The following is a 23,987-nucleotide window of genomic DNA, read 5'->3' as shown; positions in this document are numbered from 1 at the left end:
TNCGCACCACGATGTACAACGTCCACAAGCAGTCAGTGCTCTTATCTGCTGAGCCATCTCCCCAGCCCATTTTTTTTTTTTTTTGGAGACAGGGTTTCTCTGTGTAGCCCTGGCTGTCCTGGAACTCACTCTGTAGACCAGGCTGGCCTCGAACTCAGAAATCCGCCTGCCTCTGCCTCCCGAGTGCTGGGATTAAAGGCATGCGCCACCACGCCTGGCCCCATCTTTTTTTTAATTAATTGTTTTATTTATTCACTTTACATTCCCACTCATTGTCCCCCCTCCTAGTAACCCCTCCCACAGTCCTTTCCCATCCCTTCTCCCCTTTAACTGTTGGGCATCCCCTGGCTATTCCTCTCCCCCCTCCCCCTGCACTTCAAGTCTCTTCGAGGCTAAGCACATCTTTTCCCACTGATGCCAGACAAGGCAGCCCAAATAGAACATCTCCCACATACAGGCAATAGCTTTTGGGAGAGCCCCCATTCAAGTTGTTCAGGACCCACATGAAGACAAAGCAACACATCTGCTACATACATGTGGGGAGGTCTAGGTCTAGCCATTTTATTTTCTTTGGTTGATGGTTCAAATTCTGAGAGCCACAAACATCCAGATTAGTTGACTCTGTTGGTTTTCCTCTGGAGTTCCTATTCCCTTCTGGGCTCTTAATCCTTCCTCCTAGTCTTCCATTAGAGTCCCCAAGCTTCATCCAGTGTTTGGCTGTGGATGTCTGTATCTGTCTGAGTCAGCTGCTGGGTGGAGCCTCTTAGAGGATAACATGCTCCTGTCTGCAGGCATAATAAACTATCATTAATATTGTCAGGGATTGGTGTGTGCAAAGGGATGGGTCTCTAGTTGGGCCAGCTATCGGTTGGCCACTCCCTCAGTCTTGCCAGCATTTCTTGTAGACAGGATACATTTTGGGTTGAAAGGTTTGTGGGTGGGTTGGAGTCTCTGTCGCTCTGCTGGGGTTGCCGCCTGGCTTCATCAGGTAATGGCCTTTTCAGGATCCATATCCCCAATGCTGTGAGTCACAGCTAAGGTCACCGTCATTGATTCTGGGGTGCCTCCTTTATCCCAGGTCTCTGTTTGTCCCTGGAGATGCCCCCCACCCCCCTCATTCCCTTCACTGGCAGATTTCCCTTCATTTGCATTGCTGTCTAGCTATCTTTCCTGTCCTCCACAGCTGAACCCGCCCCCTGCCCCATTCCTCTCCCCATGCCTCCTCCTTCCCATTTACCTCCCTCCGTCTGACTCCTATGACTGTTATATTCCTCCTCCTAACTGAGATTCAAGTTTCCTCCCTTAGACCTTCATTCTTGTTTAGCTTTTTGGGTCTGTGTAATGTAGTGCCATACCTGTATTTTATGGTTAATATCCACTAATAATAATAATGAGTGAGTGTATACCATGCATATCCTTTCTGAACTAGGTTACCTCACTCTGGATGATATCCTCAAGACTCATCCATTTGCCTGCAAAAATCTTGATGTCTTTGTTTTTAATAGCTGAATAGTATTCCATAGTGTAGATGTACCACATTTTCTTTATCCATTTTCAGTTGAGGGACATCTTTGTGTTGTTGGTTTTCTTTTTCCACCTTTATGTGCCAGATAAGGATATTGTGTAGAGCAAGAATATTCTAGAAGAGAAACAAAATGAAGGCTACAATAAGTGGAGAAGTTTAAGTTTGGAGAATGCTGTGAGAGAGTTGTGTCAGCAGCCCTGCCCGTGATAAGGCGTGAGAATGCTGGCAGTGGCTGTGGCCTCAGCATCCTAGTGTGAGCTAGGAGGGATTTTTACCTACAGGTTTACTCTTTGTACTTTGGTTTTCAGTTTAATAGATAAGTTCACACTAAATGAATAGCAGTTACACAGTGTTAAGTCTGTCATCTACTTATAAGCCATCAGCTTAGTGGAACCTTTCGTTTTCTTGTTCTTCCTCCTCGTCTTCCTCTCCCTTCCCCTCTTCTTCCTCTTCCTCCTCCTCATCTTTCATAATAAGAGGCAGGGACTCACAATGTAGGCCTGGCAGGCTTGGAATTTACTATGTAGAGTTGGCTGTTCTCAGACTTAGAGTGTTCTGCCTGCCTCTGCCTCAGAAGTGCTGAAATATATTATAATAGAATTCTCAAGATTTTAAATCTATGTCTATGGTGGAATTTGAGATTCTTTTCGAAAAATTGAGTTTTTAATGTGAATTGTCTAAGTTTTTGTGTACCAAGTCTGTGCAGGAGCCTGAAGAGGCTAAAGAGGGCATCGGGTTTCCTGGACGTGGAGTTACAGGCAACTTCCATGAATTGCCATGTGGGTGCTGGGAGTCCATCCTGGGTCTTCTGCAAGAGCAGAAAGTGCTCCTAAGCACTGAGACATCGCCCCAGTCCTCCTTATTTAATAAGGGAGGGAGGGAACAAGTCGGAGGCTTTCACCTTAGGATCTTTTCATTTCTCCTTGTAGCAGACTCTAGGAGGAAAAGTGGGGATGGCTCGGCCTCTGAAGAGAATCAGTTCAGTGACGATGAATATAAGACCCCTCTTGCCACACCTCCCAGCACCCCACCTCCAGAGCCCAGCAGTAGCAATGGAGAGAAAACACCACCCTTTTCTGGAGTGGAGTTCAGCGAGGAACAGCTCCAGGCTCATCTCATGAGCACACAGATGTATGAGAGGTATTCCTTGACATTCATGGACCTACAGGTCATGGTAGGGCGCGTGAGAGACAACTGGAAACGCGTGCAGGACATCGATGTGGGGCCAACACATGTAGTTGAGAAGTTCAATGTTCACCTACAGTTAGAGCGTCGGCTGATTTACACGTCAGACCCCAAGTACCCCGGGGCTGTGCTCTCTGGCAACTTACCAGACTTAAAAATCCACATCAATGAAGAGAAAATATCTGCCCTGAGGAACTGCTTTGCTCTCCTTACCACTCCAGAAACAAAGCCCTCCGACACCCAGATCAGAGAGAAGATTTTCCCCCAGGAAGGACCTCGGGGAAGTTTGCAGGATTCAGTAATGAACTTGACCCAGAGTATTGTGATGCTGGAGCAGCACACAAGGGAGGTGCTGGTGGAGTCACAGCTCCTCCTAGCGGAATTCAAGGTGAACTGCATGCAGCTTGGTGTTGAGAGCAGTGGCCGCTACATCTCAGTGCTCAAGGTGTTTGGCACCAACGCACACTTTGTGAAAAGGCCTTATGATGCTGAGGTCTCCCTGACTGTTCACGGATTGCTTCTGGTGGACACCATGCAGACTTATGGTGCGGATTTTGACCTTTTGATGGCTTCACATAAGAATCTGAGTTTTGATATTCCCACAGGAAGCCTCCGGGATAGCAGGGCACAGTCTCCTGTCTCTGGACCTAATGTGGCCTTCCAAACTGATGTGGCCACCCTCAACGACCAATCAGCCACTAGTGTTTCCCTGGATAAAATTCTCACCAAAGAACAAGAGTCCCTCATTAAACTGGAGTATCAGTTTGTGAGTTCAGAGTGCCCGTCCATGAACTTGGACTGCACCCTGCAGGTCATTTCCCTTCAGGTCAATAATTTGGACATTATCCTAAACCCAGAGACAATTGTGGAGCTCATTGGCTTTCTTCAGAAATCCTTCCCTAAGGAAAAGGATGATGTGAGCCCCCAGCCCCTGATGACTGACCTTGAGAGAAGCATTATGGATCAGGGCACAATCCAGTCAACTTACGAGCAAAACACAGAGGTTGCTGTGGAGATCCACAGGCTCAACCTCCTGCTGCTTCGGACAGTGGGCATGGCTGACGGGGAGAGACATGGCAGGAAAATCGCAACAGCCAGTATTGGTGGCACCAAGGTAAATGTGTCAATGGGCAGCTCATTTGACATGAACGGCTCTCTTGGCTGTTTGCAGCTCATGGATCTGACCCAAGAGAATGTGAAGAACCAGTATGTCGTCAGCATTGGAAATTCTGTAGGCTATGAGAACATTGTCAGCGACATTGGCTATTTTGAAAGTGTGTTTGTCAGAATGGAAGATGCAGCCCTGTCTGAAGCCTTGAGTTTCACCTTTGCTGAGAAATCAAAACAGGAATGCTTTCTCAATCTGAAGATGGCCTCTCTGCATTATAACCACTCTGCTAAATTCTTGAAGGAGTTGACATTATCTATGGATGAGCTGGAAGAGAATTTTCGCAGTATGTTAAAAAGTGCAGCCACCAAAGTGACTACAGTGTTAGCCACCAAGACTGCCGAGTACAGTGAGATGGTGTCACTCTTCGAAACCCCGAAGAAGGCCCGGGAGCCCTTTGTCTTGGAGGAGAATGAAATCTATGGGTTTGGCCTTCCTTCCCCTCGATCGGACACCGTGAAGCTTATCTTGAACATAAACATCGAGTCTCCAGTTGTTTCTATCCCTCGGAGGCCTGGGAGTCCTGAGCTGTTGGTGGGACACTTGGGACAAATATTCATCCAGAATTTTGTGGCAGGAGATGATGAATCCAGAAGTGACCGCCTGCAGGTGGAAATCAAAGACATTAAACTCTATTCTTTGAATTGCACTCAGCTAGCAAGCAGGGACAGTGCTGGGCCTGAAGCCAGTCGGACATTTTGCCCACCCTCCGGGTCAGCCAGTGTTAACAGTCAGGAGGAGGCTCACTTCACACGACACGATTTCTTTGAATCTTTGCATAGAGGCCAAGGTGAGAAGCAGAAACATGTTTTGAGTGTGTGTAAAGGTTCTAAACTCAGCTCCTGTGTATGTGTCCCTGAAAATAATACAGTCCCTTCCTTTTAGGGTTATCTCTGGTTAATGTGCGAACAATCATAGTGGTGTTAACAGTTTTGTAGAGAGCTGGCATGGTTACTTTCTCTCTTTGGATAAAATAATGTACTTTGAGCCGGGTGTGGTGGCATTACACTTTTAATCTCAGCACTCTAGAGGTGGAGGCAGGTAGATCTCTGTGAGTTTGAGGTCAGCCAGGTCTACACTGTGAGTTTTAGGACATCCAGGGTTGCACAGAGAAACCCTGTTTGTGAAGGGTTTGCAGCTGGGTGAATGCTCCTTTTCTAGGCTGTCTCAGTGGAGATATATATAGTATGACCTCATTTTATGTACTGGTTTTATTCTTTTGTCTTAAGCTATACATTTTTAAACATTGCAGCCTAAGGTAGTACGAGAGTTTAATGTAAATACAAAAGGAAACTTGGTCTCTGGGTGTGTTAGGCTTCTTTAGTGCTCTGATTCTTCTAAGTGGGTTTGTGAGGGGTACAAGAAATGACATTTTCTCGTTTGTATTCTGGATATGGTCAGTTAGACCTAGGCAGTACAACTACAGAATCAGAAACATTCTAGAGACTGCTCATTGCTGAAGAAGGTAATGCCCTTGAAAATGTCTGTGGTTCTCAGAACATCATTCATGATCTCATTTAAAATTTGGAGAGCCAGCTTCTAATGTGCTAGATGTGCTCTTAACCACTGGGCTGCATCCAGCCAGTCCTTCATTTCTATGCTTAGTAAACAGTTCTTTTCTGTGCTTGGAATGAGCGTTCAGCTAGAATACTGTCTTGAGGCCTCAGAAAGCTGGGCCTATTACTAAAAGCCATGGAAGGGGCAGTCTGGCTTGGAAACCTAGCACCCATGGCTAAAAGAATGGACTGACTCAGTGTTTGCCATGTCAGATACATTTTAAAGTGTATTTATCTGGGGTATGTGTCCGCGTGCATGCATGTTACAGTGCTGCGTCCAGAGGTCAGAGAACAACTTGTGGAAGTTGGTTTTCTCTTTCAGCCATGTGGGTTCCAGAGATCGAATTCTGGCCTTTCTTATCCTTTGAGCTATCTTTGCAGCCTTACCATTTCATATTTTCAAGGTGCCAAGCAGAACATGCCATGAAAGTACCTTCTTTTTCCCTTGTAAACTTGCCTTGTGTTTCTACTTGCTGTGCATTTGGGTCTCAGTCATAGACTCAGCTGTAAGGCCAACCTGCCACCGGATAACTCCCAGGCTTTATTGTATACACAGGAGTAGATCATCAGTAACAAACCAGATACCAGTGTTCATGCTGTCACTTCTGCTCTCTTCGGCCAGCCTTTCATATCCTGAACAATACCACCATCCAGTTTAAGCTGGAGAAGATCCCTATCGAGAGAGAATCTGAGCTGACTTTCTCCCTAAGTCCAGATGAGCTGGGGACGTCCAGCATCATGAAGATTGAAGGAAAGTTTGTCAACCCAGTTCAGGTAAACACACACAGGATTGATTTTCAAGTTAGGGCAGTTCAGAGCCAATCAGATATTATTCCTTGTCTGAGATGTGGGAGATAAAGGTACATTTTAGGCTTGGGAACTGTTTATTTGGGACATTTGCAGAATCCTTATGGTTGAGCATCTGTGATCTCTAATTTGAAGTCCGAAATGATTTTAGCTTTCAGGGTTATTTTGATTTCAGATTAGGAGGAATTTTTCTAAGTTTGTTTGTGTGTGTTTATTTCAGCTTTATTTATTTTTATGTGTATGAGTATTTTGTGTGCGTGTATGGAGTGAATTGTGTAGTGCTTGGTGCCCAAGTAGGCCAGATGAGGGTGCCCGATTCTGCGAAACTAGAATTATGGATGTGGATGATTGTGAGCTACTGTGTGGGCGCAGAGAATTGAACCCAAGTCCTCTGCAACACCAGGAACTCTAGTCACTGAGCCATTTCTTCAGCCCAATCTGTATTCATTTTATATTTATAGTGTATATAGTACTCAGATTATAATGGTACATATTTTGGTACATTAAGTGTTGAAAGAAAATATGTAAATTCAGGGACATATCAGCAGTGTACATATATCTTGTTAATTTGCTCTAGTAAACATTGAGCCTTGTCTAACTCTTTAGCCCAGGCTGACTCTGAATTCATGGTTCTCTTGACTCCATCTCCAAAGTTTTGGGATTACACATATGCCCTGCTGCCCTCGGTAGCATGGGATCCTTTGGTTGTGCCATTATGTCCCTGGCAATGGCTTTCTTCATGTGTCACAAAGAAACAAAGTAGATCTCTTGTCCCATTCCCCAGTGTGGATAGGGAATTACTACCTAAAAAGCCAGTTGCTCTTTCCCAGGAGAATATAATTTTTATCTCACTTTGGACACAGTTGGGAAAGACTGTAGAACAATGTGATTATTCGAGCCATTGACAGATCCTTTCAACAGAGTAAAGTTAGGCTTGCCCTTTCTGAATTGAATGGGCACCAGTTAGGTATGTGTGTGTACATTATGTCCATATGTATCCTTTCTTCACAAGTAATTTCTTTTCCTGATTTTACAGGACTAGAGGAAAGAGTAAGGTTATAAAATAAGTGTTTTCAGAATCTTAGGACAGTGGTTCCTCTGTCAGGCTGTAGATGGTCACAAATTTGACTAGTATCAGTGGCTCCTAGGTGTGAGTCTTTGAGTAAGAACCCCCCCCCCCCCAGCTCTCTTTGTCTTTTTTAAAGTTAACTTTTTTATTCTGTATGTGTGGGTGTTTTATTTGCATGTGTGCCTAGTGTTCGTAGAGGCCAGAAGAAGACATCAAATCCCCTCGGACTGGAGTGACAGGTGGTTGAGAGTATGGGTGCTGGGCATTGAACTTGGGTCCTCAATAAGACCATGTATTACTCTTAGTCATGAGCCATCTCTCCAGGCACCCTCGTTCACTTTAATTGAGACAGGGTCTCATGTAGCCCAGGCTGGCCTCTAACTTGCTATGCTATTGAGGATGACCTTGAATGTCTGATTTCCCTGCTTCTACCTTCCAGTACTTGACTCTTGTTTATTTATTTATTTTATTTTTTATTTTTATTTTGTAATGAAAGAGTTTGGGGCAGGGAACAGGTGAAATGATTTAGGTAAGCACTTTAGTGTTAAAAGTGTTTGCTTTGAAAACTTGGTAAACCAGGTTCCCTCTCCAGAACCTACATAAGGAGGAAGAAGAAAATCAACTCCACAGTATTGTGTTATGACTTCTTTCTATACCTGCCACAGCACATGAATACACTGCACACAAGGATATAAACAATTTTTTTAAAGGAAACATTTTAAGGCAGATCTCAGGCTTTATTTCACTTCATCTTGTCTATTTTGAATGTCTCTCTCTGAACTTTGTCTTCCTATGTATTGTGATGGTATTTGACTCTCAGGAGCGTCTTCACTCTGGTTTGCTTGCATCAGGTCCAAGCAGGCTCCGTAGCAGTTAGGTATAGTATCTTTTAGGGCTCTCTGGATCTGCCCTGCCTCATCTGCCATGGTCTAATTCTGTGTGGAAACTGGCCAGTTGCCTACAGAGTGACCAATGTGGTGCCTTTGCGTCTTTCTGAACTGGAGCCAGTATTGCTGTGAACCACCCAGGCTTCCCGGGATTCTGGTCTTTCTTAGCTCTCCTACTCTTTTGGCTAGAGCTTCCCAAGCAGGTGCTGTCAAGCACCTCCGGTTACGTTGTGTCTGTCATACAAATGTCTGCATTTGATGAGGATGTGTGGGTGGCAAGAGCCTGATCTCTCACTTGTAAAATTCCCTGTCAGTCATTCTGTTGCTTCATTCCACTAATGAACTCTGTGGGGATGAAGATTAAATTAGGGGTTACAGAACGGTCACTTTCCAAGTCTGTCAAAATTTCTGTACCGGAGTTGCGATCCCTCTGTTAATTGCCCTTAATTAGTAAAAAAGATGTACTTGAAAATATTTTTAAATAAGAAATTCTAACTAAAAGAAAGTAAGAAGCCTGGGGTGCAGCTCACTGACAGTGTTTGCCTATTGTGTTCTGGGCCCCACGCAGGCGCCAACAATGGAAACTGTAAGAGAGAAAGAAATATATAATTGCAGATCTGCATAACTTTTGAAAAGTACTAACCATTGTTTGTCCTGCTGACTGCTGATCGGCGGCAGTTTTAGAGTCTTGTCTTTCAGTCCCGTGCTGTGCCCACATTAGATGTTTGGAAGTCTCCTTGCTTTCTGCAGTTATTTTGTGTGGTTAGAAAGAGTGGCTATGCTGACTCTATCTAGGGAGTACTTGCTGCACATAGATGTGTGTAGATTATTCTGCGAGTGGCTAAGGAGAGCTTTGTAAACAGGTGTGAGAAGGAAAAAGAAAGGGCAGGAAAGAAATGATGGTCCTCGATGCCAACTAACTTAGAGCCTCTTGGCAAACATAGAAATACCAGCTGAGACTTGAGGGTCTGTGTGATGATAATAGAGTTGGAGGGAGCTGGTGAGATGGCTCAGTGGCTAGGGCTCTTAGGCTCTTCTAGAGGACCTGAGCTCCGTTCCCAACACCCATGTCAGGGAGCTGTCAGCTGCCTTTAACCTTCCTGGGGTGGGGGGGCGGTCTGGCTCTTCTAACCTCCATGGGCACTTGGACCCATGTGTACCCCCAAACTCCTTGTGCATGCCCCCTTTTTTCATACACAAAATTACAAATACATTTTAAACGGTTCTGGAGTAACGGGGCTGTTCCCTTTGAATGCAGGTGGTGTTAGCCAAGCACGTGTACGAGCAGGTGTTACAGACGATGGACAACCTCGTTTACAGTGAAGATCTGAATAAGTTTGCAGCCAGTGCCTCGACCTCCCCCTGCCCTAACTCTCCACTGCCCCAAGTCAGTTCCTGCGGAGAACCTTCTGTGGAGAAGAAGGAGAATGGATTGTTCAGCCACTCCAGTTTTTCTAGCACTTCTCAGAAGTCCTTGTCTGTGAAGGAAGCCAAAGCCTTCACTCAGATTCAAGCCAACTTCTGTATATCAGAGTTGCAGGTTCAGCTGAGCGGCGATCTGACTTTGGGGGCCCAAGGGCTTGTGAGCTTAAAATTTCAGGATTTTGAGGTGGAGTTCAGTAAAGATCACCCACAGACCTTATCCATCCAAATTGCCCTGCGTTCACTCCTCATGGAAGATTTACTGGAGAAGAATCCGGACTCTAAGTACAAGAGCCTGATGGTATCTCGGGGGGCTCCCAAGCCGTCTAGTTTAGCACAGAAGGAGTATCTCTCTCAGTCTTGCCCTTCGGTATCTAGTGTAGAGTATCCTGACATGCCCCGGTCTCTCCCTTCCCACATGGAGGAAGCACCTAATGTCTTCCAGTTGTATCAAAGACCTATTTCCACATGTCGGAAAAAGCAAAAGGAAGTCCAGGACAAGAGCTGCCCCCAGACTCCACCTCCTTCTCCCTCTGTGGATGAGCCCAATATGCTTGTTGGAAAGAGTAAATTTGACGATTCCTTGGTCCACATCAATATATTCTTGGTGGATAAAAAGCATCCAGAGTTCTCTTCCAGTTACGGCCGCATTAATCGAAGCATCGATGTTGACTTTAACTGCTTGGATGTGTTGATCACCCTGCAAACCTGGGTGGTGATACTGGACTTTTTTGGGATTGGCTCCACTGCAGACAACCATGCAATGAAAGTGCCACCTGAAGGCCTTCCCCAGAACGTGAAGGCAGGGTCTAGTGCTTCCATGGAATCTGAGCTCCAGGAGCCAGTGAACTCCAAGCTGGATCTCAAGGTACCGTTACACTCTGAGGATGAGTTTGAGTCATATCTAAATATAAGCATTTTACATTTGTCCTTGAAGGAGCTCTGATTGGCAGAGGGCTGTGTAGTCTCTGCCTGGCTGTTAAGAAATAGAGACTTCAGTGATGTCGGTGTCATAGGAAGGGTTTTGTTTTAAAACCCATCTAGAGGCAGAGAGAATATGTAGTTTAAGCAGCCTGTCCTTCCCCTGGCCATATTATTCCAGGGAATCCTTTTTGCTTCTCTAGCCTGTTTCCTCATCATCCATGTTTTATGACGATGTGAGGTCCATATGCAAAACACCTAGCCAAATGTGCATGGTAACAGCTTCTACTACACAGCTTCTGTGTGAGGCTTTCTTGTTAGCTCCCCACCCTCTCACAGCATTCTTGGCATTTGCTGGGCTTGCTGTAGCAAATGCAGTGTGGTTACAGAATGCAGTGTGCAGTTAGATTGGCTGTTAGCATCCTGACTCTTGCACTGCAGCTGTGGCCCTGGGTGGATCAGGGAACCTCTTCCTTTTCAGGGATTTTATCTGTAAACTGGGCAGTATGCAGCAGTGTCTATAGAGAGGGTGGTCCCAAGCTTTAGATGAGATGATTGTGAGACCCTCAATCTAACAAGCATCCAGTGGTTGCTGTTACAGTTTTTATTTTGATGTGGACTTTCATGATTGTAACTTAACCTTGATATTCATATTGTAAATATTAAAAAAAAAAAGAGGTAGCAAATAGACAGTCTGTCGTTTATGATGGAACAGCAGGTAGGTACATGGAGTTAACCAGCTGGGGGCTATACAGGTCTGTTGTAACTAGCACCTACCTGTCAGAGTTCTGACATCTGTGCAGCAGCAGCTGGTAACTTCTGTGTGCTTGGGGAGGAAGATCTTCATCTGTATACCTTGGAACATTCGGCCTTATATGCACTGTTGGGAGTAGCCAGGAAGGAAACTCTATTACCCTATGCTGGTGTTGTCTTGCTTCTCTACCCCACAGCAGGCTTCACTCCTCTAGAAGCAGGAAGCCTGGGAGGGAGAGATGGGGGAAAAGCCAGTTCTGCCTCTTACTCAATGGTGGTGGTGGGGTGGGGGTGGGGAAGGTGATGAGCACACTACTTGACAGTTCTCTGAGGCTCTGGGGCGTGGGGCCTATCAAGATGACTGGAAGTGGCAGTGTTCAGTCATTCTCTGGCTGGATTTGGTATTTTATTATGGGGGCCTTGTTCTCTGTGCCTGTGGAGATGTGCCTTAGCAATCCTTTCCTGCTATAAGATGTGGTGTGCTCCTGAGGGCTATACATACAATGCTGTAGGAGAACAGGACTAGATAAATGCTCCTTAACAATGTAGGTTTTCAAACAAGAATTTTTGAGCATTTTTATTAGGATGGATTTCTCATATATCACAGAGGAAATGTATCATGAGCCTCAATATTCCCAATATGATAATCTATCACCTTTATTTCTTCTTCACTGAAGTCTTTTAAAGCAAATTCTAGGGCTGGTCAGATGGTTTAGTGGGTAGAGGTGTCTGCTGTCAAGCCCGATAGAAGGAAAGAACTGACTCTTGAAAGTTGTCCTCTGACCTCTGCTTGTGGGCACATGCATGCCTGTACACACATACACATAAATAAATGTTAATACACTTAAAGCTAATTAATGGGACTGTCTAAAAAACAGACATAAGAGAAGTCTACAGTTACACCCCCACATTTGTTTCTAGGAAAAAAATGGGTATTTTTCTTATATAACCATAGTCATTGTCCCTCTCACTACATTGACAGTCATGACTTGGTGTTATGCAAAACTATCAGGCCATACTCAGATTTCCAGACTGTTGCACAGATGCCTTTGTCTGGATGAACTATGGAGGCGGGAATCGTTTGAGAGATTTCAGGCCTTCCCTGTGGGCTCTGCAGTGCTAGGCTTCCTGAGGTGAGTTTTCTCAGCTATGGAATAAGAAGAAGACAGTAAAACAACAATGAACTCTGAGTCAGTGTCCCATTTGCTGTGCAAAGTGAGCCGTCCCTCTTGGTCTCCATAGCCATTTGGGCCCCTCCTTCCCTATGACGTCAGCCTGCCTCTGGGGTCAGGAGTAGGTGGATCAGATTCAGGCGCACCCAAGTGGCAAGTGCTTCTTGTCACTCTTGAGTCAGGAGGCAGAGGACAGCTGGTCCTTTCTCAGTGATGTGAAGATGCCATGCCATGAAGGAGATTTAGGAAGCGACATCTGGGTTCCTTCCCACAAAGCATTTTTAGACCCAGGGTGTCTGATCATTGGAGATTTGATGCCTAGGGATTTTATTTTGCCATTTTATGGGATCCTGATGTCTTGTGATCCTTCTGTGGTACCTGTCAGAGGAATGAGAACATCTCTGCCTAAGGTCACTGCTCTGACAACAGTGCTCCTTCCACGTGCTTGCCCTTTATGGTACTTTCCCTTCCTTCTGCCTTTGTTTTCCTTTTTTTTTCCTCTTGGAGTTTCTTACCCTGGCAAATCCTGAGCTCCTACTCTGTGCAGACTTCAAGGACAAGGATGCTGGCACACATATCCTTCCATCTCCTGCGCCTTTCTTCTTAGTGCCCGGTCCCTAGGGCAGAAGAGCTAGGGGCTGACCAGCAAATTCTTAGACATAATAGTATTTTCAGTAGTTGGAGTTACTTTAGTGTAATGAAGCCTCTGTTAGAGAATTCCATTCCTGAGACAGAGGTCCCTGTTCCTGTCCTCCTCAAGTCCAGAGACCTGGGTTAAATATGGGTCAAAGGCAGGATTTTTATCATTTGCCTACATAGATTCTATAGATGAGACCTGATTTTTACAGATCTATGAGTCAGAACTGTGCAGTGCAAGATGGGGAACCTTGTTTTTGTACCATGTAACATCTTACCACCTACAGAAGAATGTAGAGGAGATATGGCAGGATCTGAAATTGGAATTCCTTCCTCATGTGCTCCATCATCTAATTTCCTTTGGGGGATAAATGAAATTAGCATCTTATAAGGTTTGGGCTAGTGAGGTAGCTCAGCAGGTATAAGTAAGTGCCAGCTAGCAAGCTTGACCATCTGAGTTTGGATTTCCAGAATCCACACAGTGGGAGAAGTAGGAGAGAACATTCATTCCCACAGATTGTCCTCTGACCTCCATATACATATACAAGCCCAGATATACAGGTGCCCATGTGAACACATGCATGCACAAAGGCATGTGCATGTTTGTGAATAGATACACACACACACACACACACACACACACACACACACTGAATAAATAAATAAATAAATAAATAAATAAATAAATAAATAAATAAATGGATAAATGGATAAATAATGTTTATGTTCACCTTTCCAAGCCTGTTGTCGTTGTTACTCATTCTGTCCTGTTGTTTCTTGTTCCCCTCAGTAACTTTTTGCATTGTATCTTGTATCCTAGGTTCATTCACTTTCTCTTGTGCTAAGTAAAGCCACCAGTGAGCTTGCTAAAGCAAATGTGTCCAAATTAATGGCACACATGGAGATGATTGGTAAGTGGGACTAAATCAAGCACTCATGATCTAGTAAGTATTCAAACATTCAGGACAAAGGGATTTGTGCTCACACACCAAGTAAGGTGTATAACTGTGGCTTGATTGTGGGAATTGCTAAGACCATCATTTACAGTGCTGGTCTGCAAACCCGGGCCTTGGGATCAGCATTGCCTGTTACAAAGGAAGGTGACTGGACCAACTTCCTCCCTGCTTATCTCCCGTCTCATCCCAAGAAACTTCTGAAGGTTACATGTGCTCCTAGCATTCTCTCTGTGTAGGGTGACCTGGTAAATTTTTGTTAAAATTGGGATAGTTTTGAGAGTGGAATGGGGAGCTATGAATGATTAGATTACAGGCAGGTCAAAGGGCTGTCTGTGAGAAAATGAGACAGACTCATTCTGTTTGCATCCTTAAGTAGGGGCGTGCCAAGAGAGAATAGAAGGGCATTGCAGCAAAGCTGGCTCGATTCTGGCAGGTGTTTGCAGGTTGGAATTCTTGCTTGAGCATCATGTTGTAACTAGAAGGGTGTATAAAGCACAAGCCTAAGCACCACTCCTTCCTTAAGGAGTGTGTAATGTAGTAGTGAACATTAAGATGCTGATACCTTCACGATGTCAGGAATACCATTTGGAGATGAAATGGACTAACTCAGAGGTCTCATGCTCTGATATTAGCATTCTAGAAAAGTGGTCTTTAACTGGGATAAGTATGGCATTTTTGTTAGATGACATTAGGAATCAAACTATATGTATGTCTCTAGTCCCTGGGGAGCTGATCTGGTCTGCCAGAGGTGTATACCTTGGTGAGCATAGTGTCAGCTGTGTAATGTTATTATTGGTTTTTTCCTCTTTAGTAGCTGGCCTAGAACTTCATGCAGACTAGTCTGATCTCCAACTCCAGGGGGCCACTGTACCCCATCCCCACCCCCAAGAAGGATCGTATTACACTCCTGTTCTAGTAGCATGTACCTCAGTACCTATCTCCATCCCCTCCCACCCCCCCCCAGGAGTGTGCTCCCCCAGCTCCCAAGCACACTAAATCCGCCCCTTTATCAAGTCACTCCAGGCCCACTCCATGCTGCCTGAGCAGCTGACACAGATACTTCCTCATTCTTTTATATTCTTAGTTCATTGCGTAGACCCTGCTATGGCTTTCTTGGCTCTCAGAATCCTGCTTCTGTAAGTCGGCAGTCCTTTTAGTTTAATTCCTTTCCTGCACCCCCTAGGATGCAGTGTTGCTGACATGTGTAGACGTTGTTGTTGTTGTTTAGACTTGTTCAACTCCTTTAAACTTTGTTACTGAAACCCTTAGAAATAGCATATGAAATGTTTTCCTGGTGTCTTGGCATCTGAAAATTTACTTCTGACGTTTATTTTGATTTAAAAAACAAAAAGATGGAAGTGGAGGCATGTGCATATCATTTTTAATTCAGATGCATTAAGTGATTTCAGAAAAGGTCCATAATAACATGTTCTGATTTTGACACATATAGAAGGAGACCTGGCCTTGCAAGGAAGCATCGGGAGCCTGTCTCTGAGTGACCTCACGCCACATGGAGACTTCTACAGAGAACGTTTCACCACAAGCGGAGAGGAAGCGCTCATCTTCCAGACTTTCAAGTAAAGCACGCACCTCTTCTCTAGCTGTGTCATGATCACTGCTGTAAAGCACACAGCCCTGCTTTAACTGTGTGTCAGGATCACTGGTGTTTGAAGTTCTTTATCAACATTGTTTTACATTTGTATATATGTGTCTTCCACAGTGGACAACTTGCAGGGTTGGTTCTCTGATTGCATCATGTGGGATCTGGGGATTGAACCCAAGTCTTGAAGCTTGACAGAAAGTGCCTTGATCCACTGAACTGTCTTGCCAGCTTACTGTTTAAAATTCTTATTGATTAAACAATGGAAAAAAATTTACTTTTAAAAGTAAAATTAAAAAGATCTAGCTTTTGAGGACTCCTGATTTATATAGAATTTTAATAAAGAAGATTTGTGTTAGAGATTATTTAGTGCCATATGAGTATGGGATAGGATTGACGTAATCCCAGTTATCAGAAGACCTAGCACTGTCACCTCCATCCAACTTGCTGAATGACCTAAAGCATCTCTGTGTGCCACATTCCTATGTTTGTAATGGGGCCCGAGTTGAGCAATCTCCAAGCTTCCACACAGCACTGAGTGTCCTGGCATGATTCTAGTCTGAGAGCACTGCTCATGCTGAGTAATGAGAGGGTGCTGGTTTTGCTAATAAATATGACTTATATTGTGTGCCTTGTTGGGTTTTAGAGGGTATCTTTAGGGCCTGTTTACTTTAAAGAATGGTTTCCTGGATGAGGTGTTGAGCTTTCTTTTTTTTTTTTTTTTTTTTGATTTATTTATTTATTATATGTAAGTACACTGTAGCTGTCTTCAGACACTCCAGAAGAGGGAGTCAGATCTTGTTACAGATGGTTGTGAGCCACCATGTGGTTGCTGGGATTTGAACTCTGGACCTTTGGAAGAGCAGTCGGGTGCTCTTACCCACTGAGCCATCTCACCAGCCTGATGTTGAGTTTTCTTGAGAGGTATTAGAGAATGTGTATTCTTATATAGGGTTCCCCCTCATTTTCAGTGTTCCATTAGTGCTGAGAAAAGTGGTTCCAGAAAACCTGTCTGTGGGCAGAGGATGTAGCTTAGCAGTAGCCTGCTTGCTAGCATGTGTAAAACTCTGGGTTCAGTCTCCCTTGCCTCCCTCTGCATCAGGTCTCAGAACTCCTCACTGTGTAATTACTGTTCTCTCCCGAGAATTAGCTTACAGGCTTAGATTGATTGGTTTATTTTATATATCACAAATGACACAAGTCTACAGTAAATGAGACAATGTGAACTCTTAATTTTCTGCTTGGCACCAAAGTGCATTCCTTAGTAAATATGAATTTCCCCCACTTACCATGGCATCTTGGCCCATTAGATCCTGAGTGACTGTAAATGTCACTGTTCATCTTTGAATCCACACTTGACATTACAGTCTACATTTCACTGACACAAAGGCAGGGAAAACCCCTCTCTGTTTTTAGAAGCCCCTTTCCCCCAGAAGCAGTCGTTCTGCTGCCTCCATTTCTCCAGGGCTTTTATAATTTCTTCCCAGACCTATATTGTCACAGTCTCTGCCAGGAACAAGTGCAGCCCTTAAGGCAGGAACAGGAGGTGCTGTGCCAGAGCAACTTAGGTTTCTTCTGGAAATGTGAGTTTTATGCTCAGTGGTACCCACTCTTGGTTGCCTTGGTTGCCACACTACACTTTGTTTAATGTCCTTAGCACAGTGTGAAAAATTATTAACAGGCTTGCTTTTGGGGCTTGCTATTTTAATAGCTAAAGCTTTTTGGAGGGGAAGCCCTTAAATCAATCTTAGTTTTCTTTTAATACTCCAGTCTTTCTGCTGTCTGAGTCCTTTATTTGTCCCAATTTCCAGATATGGGCAGCCAGACCCTCTGCTTCAGAGGGAGCATGACATTCGTGTGAGCCTCCAGATGGCCTCAGTGCAGTATGTGCACACGCAGCGCTTTCAGGCCGAGGTGGTGGCCTTCATTCAACACTTCACTCAGCTGCAAGATGTCCTAGGGCGCCAGCGAGCTGCTATTGAGGGTCAGACGGTGGGTAGCATCATGCCTCCAGGTTGCCTTTCGAATTTGATCTATGGAACTTAAAAAAAAAGTTCTCTTTTTATTGAAAATAGGTTTTAATCTTATAATCTGATTATGGTTTCCCCTTTCCCAGCTTGTCTCAGTTCCTCTCCTGTCGCCTTCCATCCAGATCCACCCCCTTTCTGTCCCTAGTTAGAAAACAAACAGGCATCTAAGGAATAACAGTAAAATAAAATAATGTGAGATGTGTGCGCATGTGTGTGCGTGCTTGCTTATATGGGCGCATGGGATCAGAGGTTGACATTGGGTATCAATTACTGAATGTGAAGATAGGGTCCCTCAAGCTTTCTGGTTCAGTTAGCATGGTTGGCCAGCAAGTCACTAAGACCCTCCTGCCTCTTCTCCGTAGCACTGGGGGTACATGGTGTTCTAGTTTCAATTCTGTGGCTCTGATAAAGTGCCATGGGAAAAGTGACTTAGGGAAGAAAGCGTTTATTTACACATAATTCCAGGTTACAGTGCGTCATAGTGGGAAAGTCCCTGCAGCTAGAGCTTTTTGCACCTGGTCACATTCCATCGTAGTCCAGAGCAGAGAGAAATGCATGCATGCATGCATGCATGCTCGCTTGCTTGCTCAGCTCGAATTCTCCATTCTTACATAGCTCTGGGTCCTCTGCCTAGGTGATACTGGGTTGAGTCCTCCCACATCAGTTTAGATGTCCCCTACACCGCCTCCCCATACATTCCCACAGGCCTATCCAGTGTAAAGATTCCCTCACCGAGACTCTGTGCTTCTAGACAGTATCAAGTTTACAATGAAATCTGCTCAACACGCGTAGGTTCTGGAGATCCAAATTCATATCCTGATGCTTACATATTGCCAATACTGTAAAGATTAAGCTACTTTCAGAGTGCTGATCAACAGAACTTTAAAAATTGTTTATGATATTTGGTTGTGTGAATGGGTATATGTCACATCCTTAATGCCGTGATCATTTCCCCCCACTTTGTTGCTGGTCATAGACTCCAGGCCTTACATTGCTGGCCCCTTTCTTGTCAGACCTTGTTTTGTGAGGCATTGTCTTACTGTGTAAGCCAGGCTGAATTTTACTCACTGTGTCAATTAAGCTGGCCTTAGATGTATGATCCAACTGCCATAGCTCAACCATTGGAATTATAGGCCTGTGCGATGTTGCCTAGATATTTTTCCTATTGATTTTTTAATGTTGTAAAAATTATTTAAAAATATTTATTTCCTTTGAGAATTTTGTACATGTATGCAATGTATTTTTATCATTAATACCCCTACTTCTCCCCTCAAGCTCTTCTCAGACTTTTAAAAAGTCACCCTCTCAAATTCCTCTTTTGTTTTGAATAATCCATTGAGCCCAGTTAGCTGCTTGTTTAAACATGATTGTCGGGATTATACTAGAGCATGGGCAACCCACCAGTGGCTACATTCTGAAAGAAAATGCCACTCCCAGTGTATGTTTGTGGGATGATAGTAACAAGAAAACCAGCTAACGGGTTATGATGATGCTTGGCGAGATAGTGTGGGTGGGCATATAAAATGTTGGCTCAGCGTTTAAAGGTATGTGTATAAAGGCCTGCTGTCCTGAGTTTGATCCGTAGAATCCATTTAAAGGTGAAAGGAGAGAACCAACTCCATAGAGTTGTCCTTTGACCTCTGCACGTGTGACATAGATTGCATGCCTCCTCCCCAACACGCATACCACACACACATATTAAATAAAATAAAAAGTTTAAAGAGTCGTTTTGTGGGTGTAGCTCACTAAGAGCACTAGATTCAATCCTTATAGTGCTCCCCCCTCTCCCCAAAAAACCTCTTTGTACTGAAACGTTGTATCTTTCTCTTCAAAAAGTAGCACAGATGGCTCCGCGACTAAGAGCATTGGCTGCTCTTGCAGAGCAGCCACCCAGTTTTGGTTCCTAGCACCCATATGGTGGCTCACTACTGTTTGTAACTCCATTTCCAGGGAAGCTGATACCCTCTTTTTCTTCCCAGACACGAGGTACTCATATAGTGCGCATATGTATATTTACGAAAACACACATATGCATAAAATAAATGGTTTGCCAGGTATGGTGGCACACACTTTTAATCCTAGTACTTGAGAGGGAGAGACAGGCAGATCTCTGAGTTCGAGGTCAGCCTGGTTTACAGAGCAAGTTCTAGGACAACTAGGGCCACACAGAAACCTGTCTTGAAATAACAAAAAGAAAAATCCCAATTTAGCCAACGAACCAGAAAGAAAAAAGGAAAAAGCAGCTTAGGCCTGGTAAGACTGCTGAGATGATAGGAGTACCTGTTACCTTGGTTTACGTGTGTAAAATTATTTTCTAATTTCTTTTATGATTTATTCTCTAATCTGTAGGTTACTTAGAAGTATGAAATTTAGTTTCCAAGTATTTGAGGACTTTGCATTATCAGTTTGTTTCTGATTCTAATTTACTTTGGTGGCACAAATAAACTCTCACATTTTTTAATTGCTATGTTCATTTATGAAAGTTTTTTGGACTCTGCAGGTCCAATTATAAAATCGGAGAATTAGCTGAACCTCCAGATACTTTCCTTTCTTACCAGGTGAGGGACCAGGCACAGCGCTGCTCAAGGATTCTTCTGGACATCGAGGCCGGTGCCCCTGTGCTTCTCATCCCAGAAAGTTCCAGATCAAATAATCTGATAGTAGCCAATCTGGGCAAGTTGAAAGTGAAGAACAAATTTCTCTTTGCTGGTTTTCCTGGGACTTTCTCCTTACAGGATAAGGTGAGCCATCAGTGTTTGTGTCTGTTCAGTTTAATTCTCATTTGAATAGGAACTGAAAAATCCCTAGTCTACAGCACGGGGACTTTTGGTCCTCCTGAGGCCCTGTGGCTGGGAGATTTCTTTAGCATTTTTATTGACATTTCAATAACCCTCAACTGAAATACTGTTAAGTTGTAGTACTCATTAAGTGTAATTAATTGTTTGAGCCAACATCCCTGTGGGACCAGCCTTCCCTCTGTTACAGTGATCTATATGTATAAAAGTATTTCTGGGCTGGTGAGATCACTCAGTGGGTAAAAAGGCTTGCCACCAAGCCTGACCATCAAGTTCAGTCCCTGGAAGGAGACTGAATGAGAGAACGGACCCCAAAATTACTTTCAGATACTCATGTGTCCTCCTGTTCACACCCACACATCATGTACTTACACTGTAATAGTAAATTTTTTTAAAAAAGGCATTCCTTTCTAGATGAGCTGTTTTCATGATTTGGTTCTGTTTTTATCTGGAGACACCGAATGTCTTAGTGGTAAAATGTTCGATCATGCCCTGCTCTGCATTTTAAAATAACCTGGGCATTTGTTTCTTACCATGTTTGGAGGTGTTCAGGGTCGGCGTGAGGTTTGCCAGCATTTTCACTCTGTATTAGGGAAGGCTAGGACTCTGAGGATGAACAGCCAGAGAGCTCCAGAGCTGAGCTTGGAGGCACTCCTAGGCACTGACATCTGCCTTGCAGGAGGCTGAGTGGCATTACTAAAACAGCAGAGATGCCGTCATTCTCGGGGCATGCTCTCCCCACTCCTTGCTAGTCTCCAGCCTTCATGTACTCTGTTTATTCAGTACAAACTCATCATTTGTGTGTGGCTATAGGACTTCCTGGAATCCCCACCAGCAGTGCCTGTTTGTTGCCCTGCTAGGAAAAGAGATAAGTCTTGAGGAGTTGAGATAGAACTTGATTGTAAGCTCATCAGAACAGTGAAGATAGTAGTAAAGAGCTGGTCATTGTTGAACACCCATTGTCTGTCATTCTTCATAGCATTTCTGGCACTAGCTATGTAGGACCTTCCCTATATCATTTTCTAACTGGAGAAACCTGCTGGACATGCTCCAAGTAGTATAGCTACCTGCGGTTAGGTAGCTTGGGCCTACTTCGGACACCAGCCACAGGTCCAGGTGTCTCTTGTTTCTGACTAACCAGCAACAGCTTAGGGGTTCACACAGTCCCCTCCCTCAGATCCAGGAAGTTGCTATAAGTCTGTTGAACTCAGGGGAAGCAGGTTCACTAGCTCATTACAGAGCTGGAAGAGAAGAACAAGGATGTCCCAGGGTCAGGGGCAGTGGGACCTCTTTTGCATGCATTTGAGTCCCACCTTCTCTTGTGTACACTTGTGCACACTGGGCAACTGTGAGTCCAGTGTGCATGCTTTTTTAAGGAGCTCCATAGCTCTTATGATTGCAGTTTGTCTCTAGCCCCTCTCCCTCTCTGGAGGTGTAGGGAGTGTGACAGGAATTGACAGTGAGTTCTTTGGAATGTGTCAGTAATAGATCTTTATTTTGAGATCATACTGAATGTGAGGCGAGGTAAACTGTAGTCAGAAATGGTAATCTAGTTCTGCAGCAGTGTTTTGTTTCTCTCCCCTCCCAGGAAAGGGAATGAGCTCATTTCTGTGCCATACATGTCTGTATAAGGGCTGACAAGTGTGCGCTAAAGTTAGCTGTGGATGAAGAATTACCAAACTATTGCAAGACATTTTTACAAAAAGATTCCAGTTTTTGTTAAGCCCAATCACAGCACAGATTTTAATGACAAAAATTTTCCTGTTTTTGTTTTTGAGGATTTGATTTTAGGTGGCAGTACCTACAAAGATTGCCTTTTCTTCAAGGTATATGTGGTCTCTCTCTCTCTCTCTCTCTCTCTCTCTCTCTCTCTCTCTCTCTCTCTCTCTGTTATTCTGAATAAAACAAAACATCTTTATGGGATTCAGTAGTCAGTTCACATTCATGTACTTAAAACAAAACAAATGAAGCCCCTAAATACTGACCATTTGAAATACTTTGCTGCATGCAAAGCCTGCTTTATTACTTTTTGTGTGGCTGCTTTAGGGGAGTTACTTCTTGCCTGTATAGGAAAGCCTTACTTAAGGCCTGTATTAAAAGTCTTTTTAGTCCTGGCTAGTACTTCTTGAATGACCTCATTTTATATTCAGACATCCCAGGAAAGCTGCTCTGTTACAGACTCTTGGTTGTTCAGTGGAATTCCATAAGGCTGTGTGGCATGTGTCTTTTGTCTAGATCCCTGTGATCTGGTGTACTTAGCATGCAGCTCAGCCCATCCGACCTCAGTGCTGATGGATGGTTTCTGAGTTGATACTTTCCTCTTATGCTCTGCATTTATACTTGTCTGTTGATTTTCTTGCCCATGTGGGGTGTGTCTAATGCAGTGTCCAGTGGCCCAAGAACAGCAAATACTCCTGACTTAGCACATGTAGATCCCTGGAGCACTGGTACCCTGTGCCCCAAGGTTTTATGACTCCTACATGTGGGACAGTTGCCTCTGAAACCTGTTTTACCGAGGACATGTTAGGATTCTGGCATGTGTTTGTCTTTTCTTTTTCTCAACCATAGATTTTGCTTAAACCATAATTTCTAAGTCAGAGTCATTCAAAAGCTTGGGGTTGATCTCCTCAAGCTATTGATTTATTTAAACTAACTGCAGAGAGGATGTAGAATTAAGTCAAATAAAAGAGTAACAAACTCTCTGGAGTTTAAGTATACAATACCAAGGCAGTTTTGCTGTGGAAACATTTAAATGGTAGCATTTACCTAGTAATGCTCCTTAGACAAATGCAGGAAGTTTGCATTACTGATAGTTTTGATTACTGCTCAGAAAGCAGAGGCTGTGGCTTTTCAACTTTTTCAAAGCTGAGGACTCAGCTTTGCTGCAGCCCCAGAGAGCCGTGCCACGTTTTTCATAATCCCAGGGAGGGTACCTGGGATGGGCGAGAAGGGGCTGTCTCACCATGCAGAAGCCACACACAGACAGGACTCTGAGGGGTCATGCAGACCCAGGGAAGTTGAAAATGCCAAGTTGTGGAATCAACTTTTCCACTTGCAATCAGCCAAAGCCCTCAGCAAGAAAGAGGCTGGTCTTTTCAAGAGAATCTCAAGGTTGACTTTACTCTGTAGGAGCAGAATCTGACATGGGTGACTAGCCTCCTTTGTTTGCCTTTTGTTTCATTTCTATGGTTACTGAGATGGGAAATGTAAATGCATTTGGGGACATTAGAAAGCACAAATGTCTTCTTGGGGACTAACTTTATTGCAGTCGTATTACCATTAGATACTTTTTGTTTATATCCCAGGCTGGCTTTGAACTTGATGTATAATTGAGGTTAATCTTGAGCCTCTGATCTGTACATTCCACTTGGGATCACAGGCGTATGCCACAACATCCAGTTTATTTGGTGCTGGGCATTGGACCCAGGACTTCTTGCAAACTAGGGAAGCATTCTAATACCTGGGGCACATCTGTAGTCCCTTAGATACATTCTAATACCTGGGG

The 23,987-nt window shown here is 44.1% G+C and overlaps 1 protein-coding gene across 4 annotated transcripts in view; it reads left to right on the top strand.

The window, feature by feature from the left end:
* Vps13d (vacuolar protein sorting 13 homolog D) overlaps positions 1–23,987 on the top strand; it is a 227,041-nt gene that overhangs the window by 37,741 nt on the left and 165,313 nt on the right. For 3 of the 4 annotated variants that reach the window (XM_029539694.1, XM_021201317.2, XM_029539691.1), the window contains exons 19-25: positions 2,455–4,668; positions 6,057–6,208; positions 9,456–10,487; positions 13,922–14,012; positions 15,508–15,634; positions 17,469–17,649; positions 20,246–20,428. In XM_029539694.1, coding sequence (XP_029395554.1) covers positions 2,455–4,668; positions 6,057–6,208; positions 9,456–10,487; positions 13,922–14,012; positions 15,508–15,634; positions 17,469–17,649; positions 20,246–20,428 — 3,980 coding nt within the window. The remainder of the gene's footprint in view (positions 1–2,454; positions 4,669–6,056; positions 6,209–9,455; positions 10,488–13,921; positions 14,013–15,507; positions 15,635–17,468; positions 17,650–20,245; positions 20,429–23,987) is intronic. The other variant, XM_029539692.1, reaches the window with a different exon arrangement.

Source organism: Mus pahari, chromosome 6 (genome assembly GCF_900095145.1).
Source record: "Mus pahari chromosome 6, PAHARI_EIJ_v1.1, whole genome shotgun sequence".
Lineage (NCBI taxonomy): Eukaryota > Metazoa > Chordata > Mammalia > Rodentia > Muridae > Mus > Mus pahari.
This window is presented reverse-complemented; position numbering and strand designations above follow the sequence as displayed.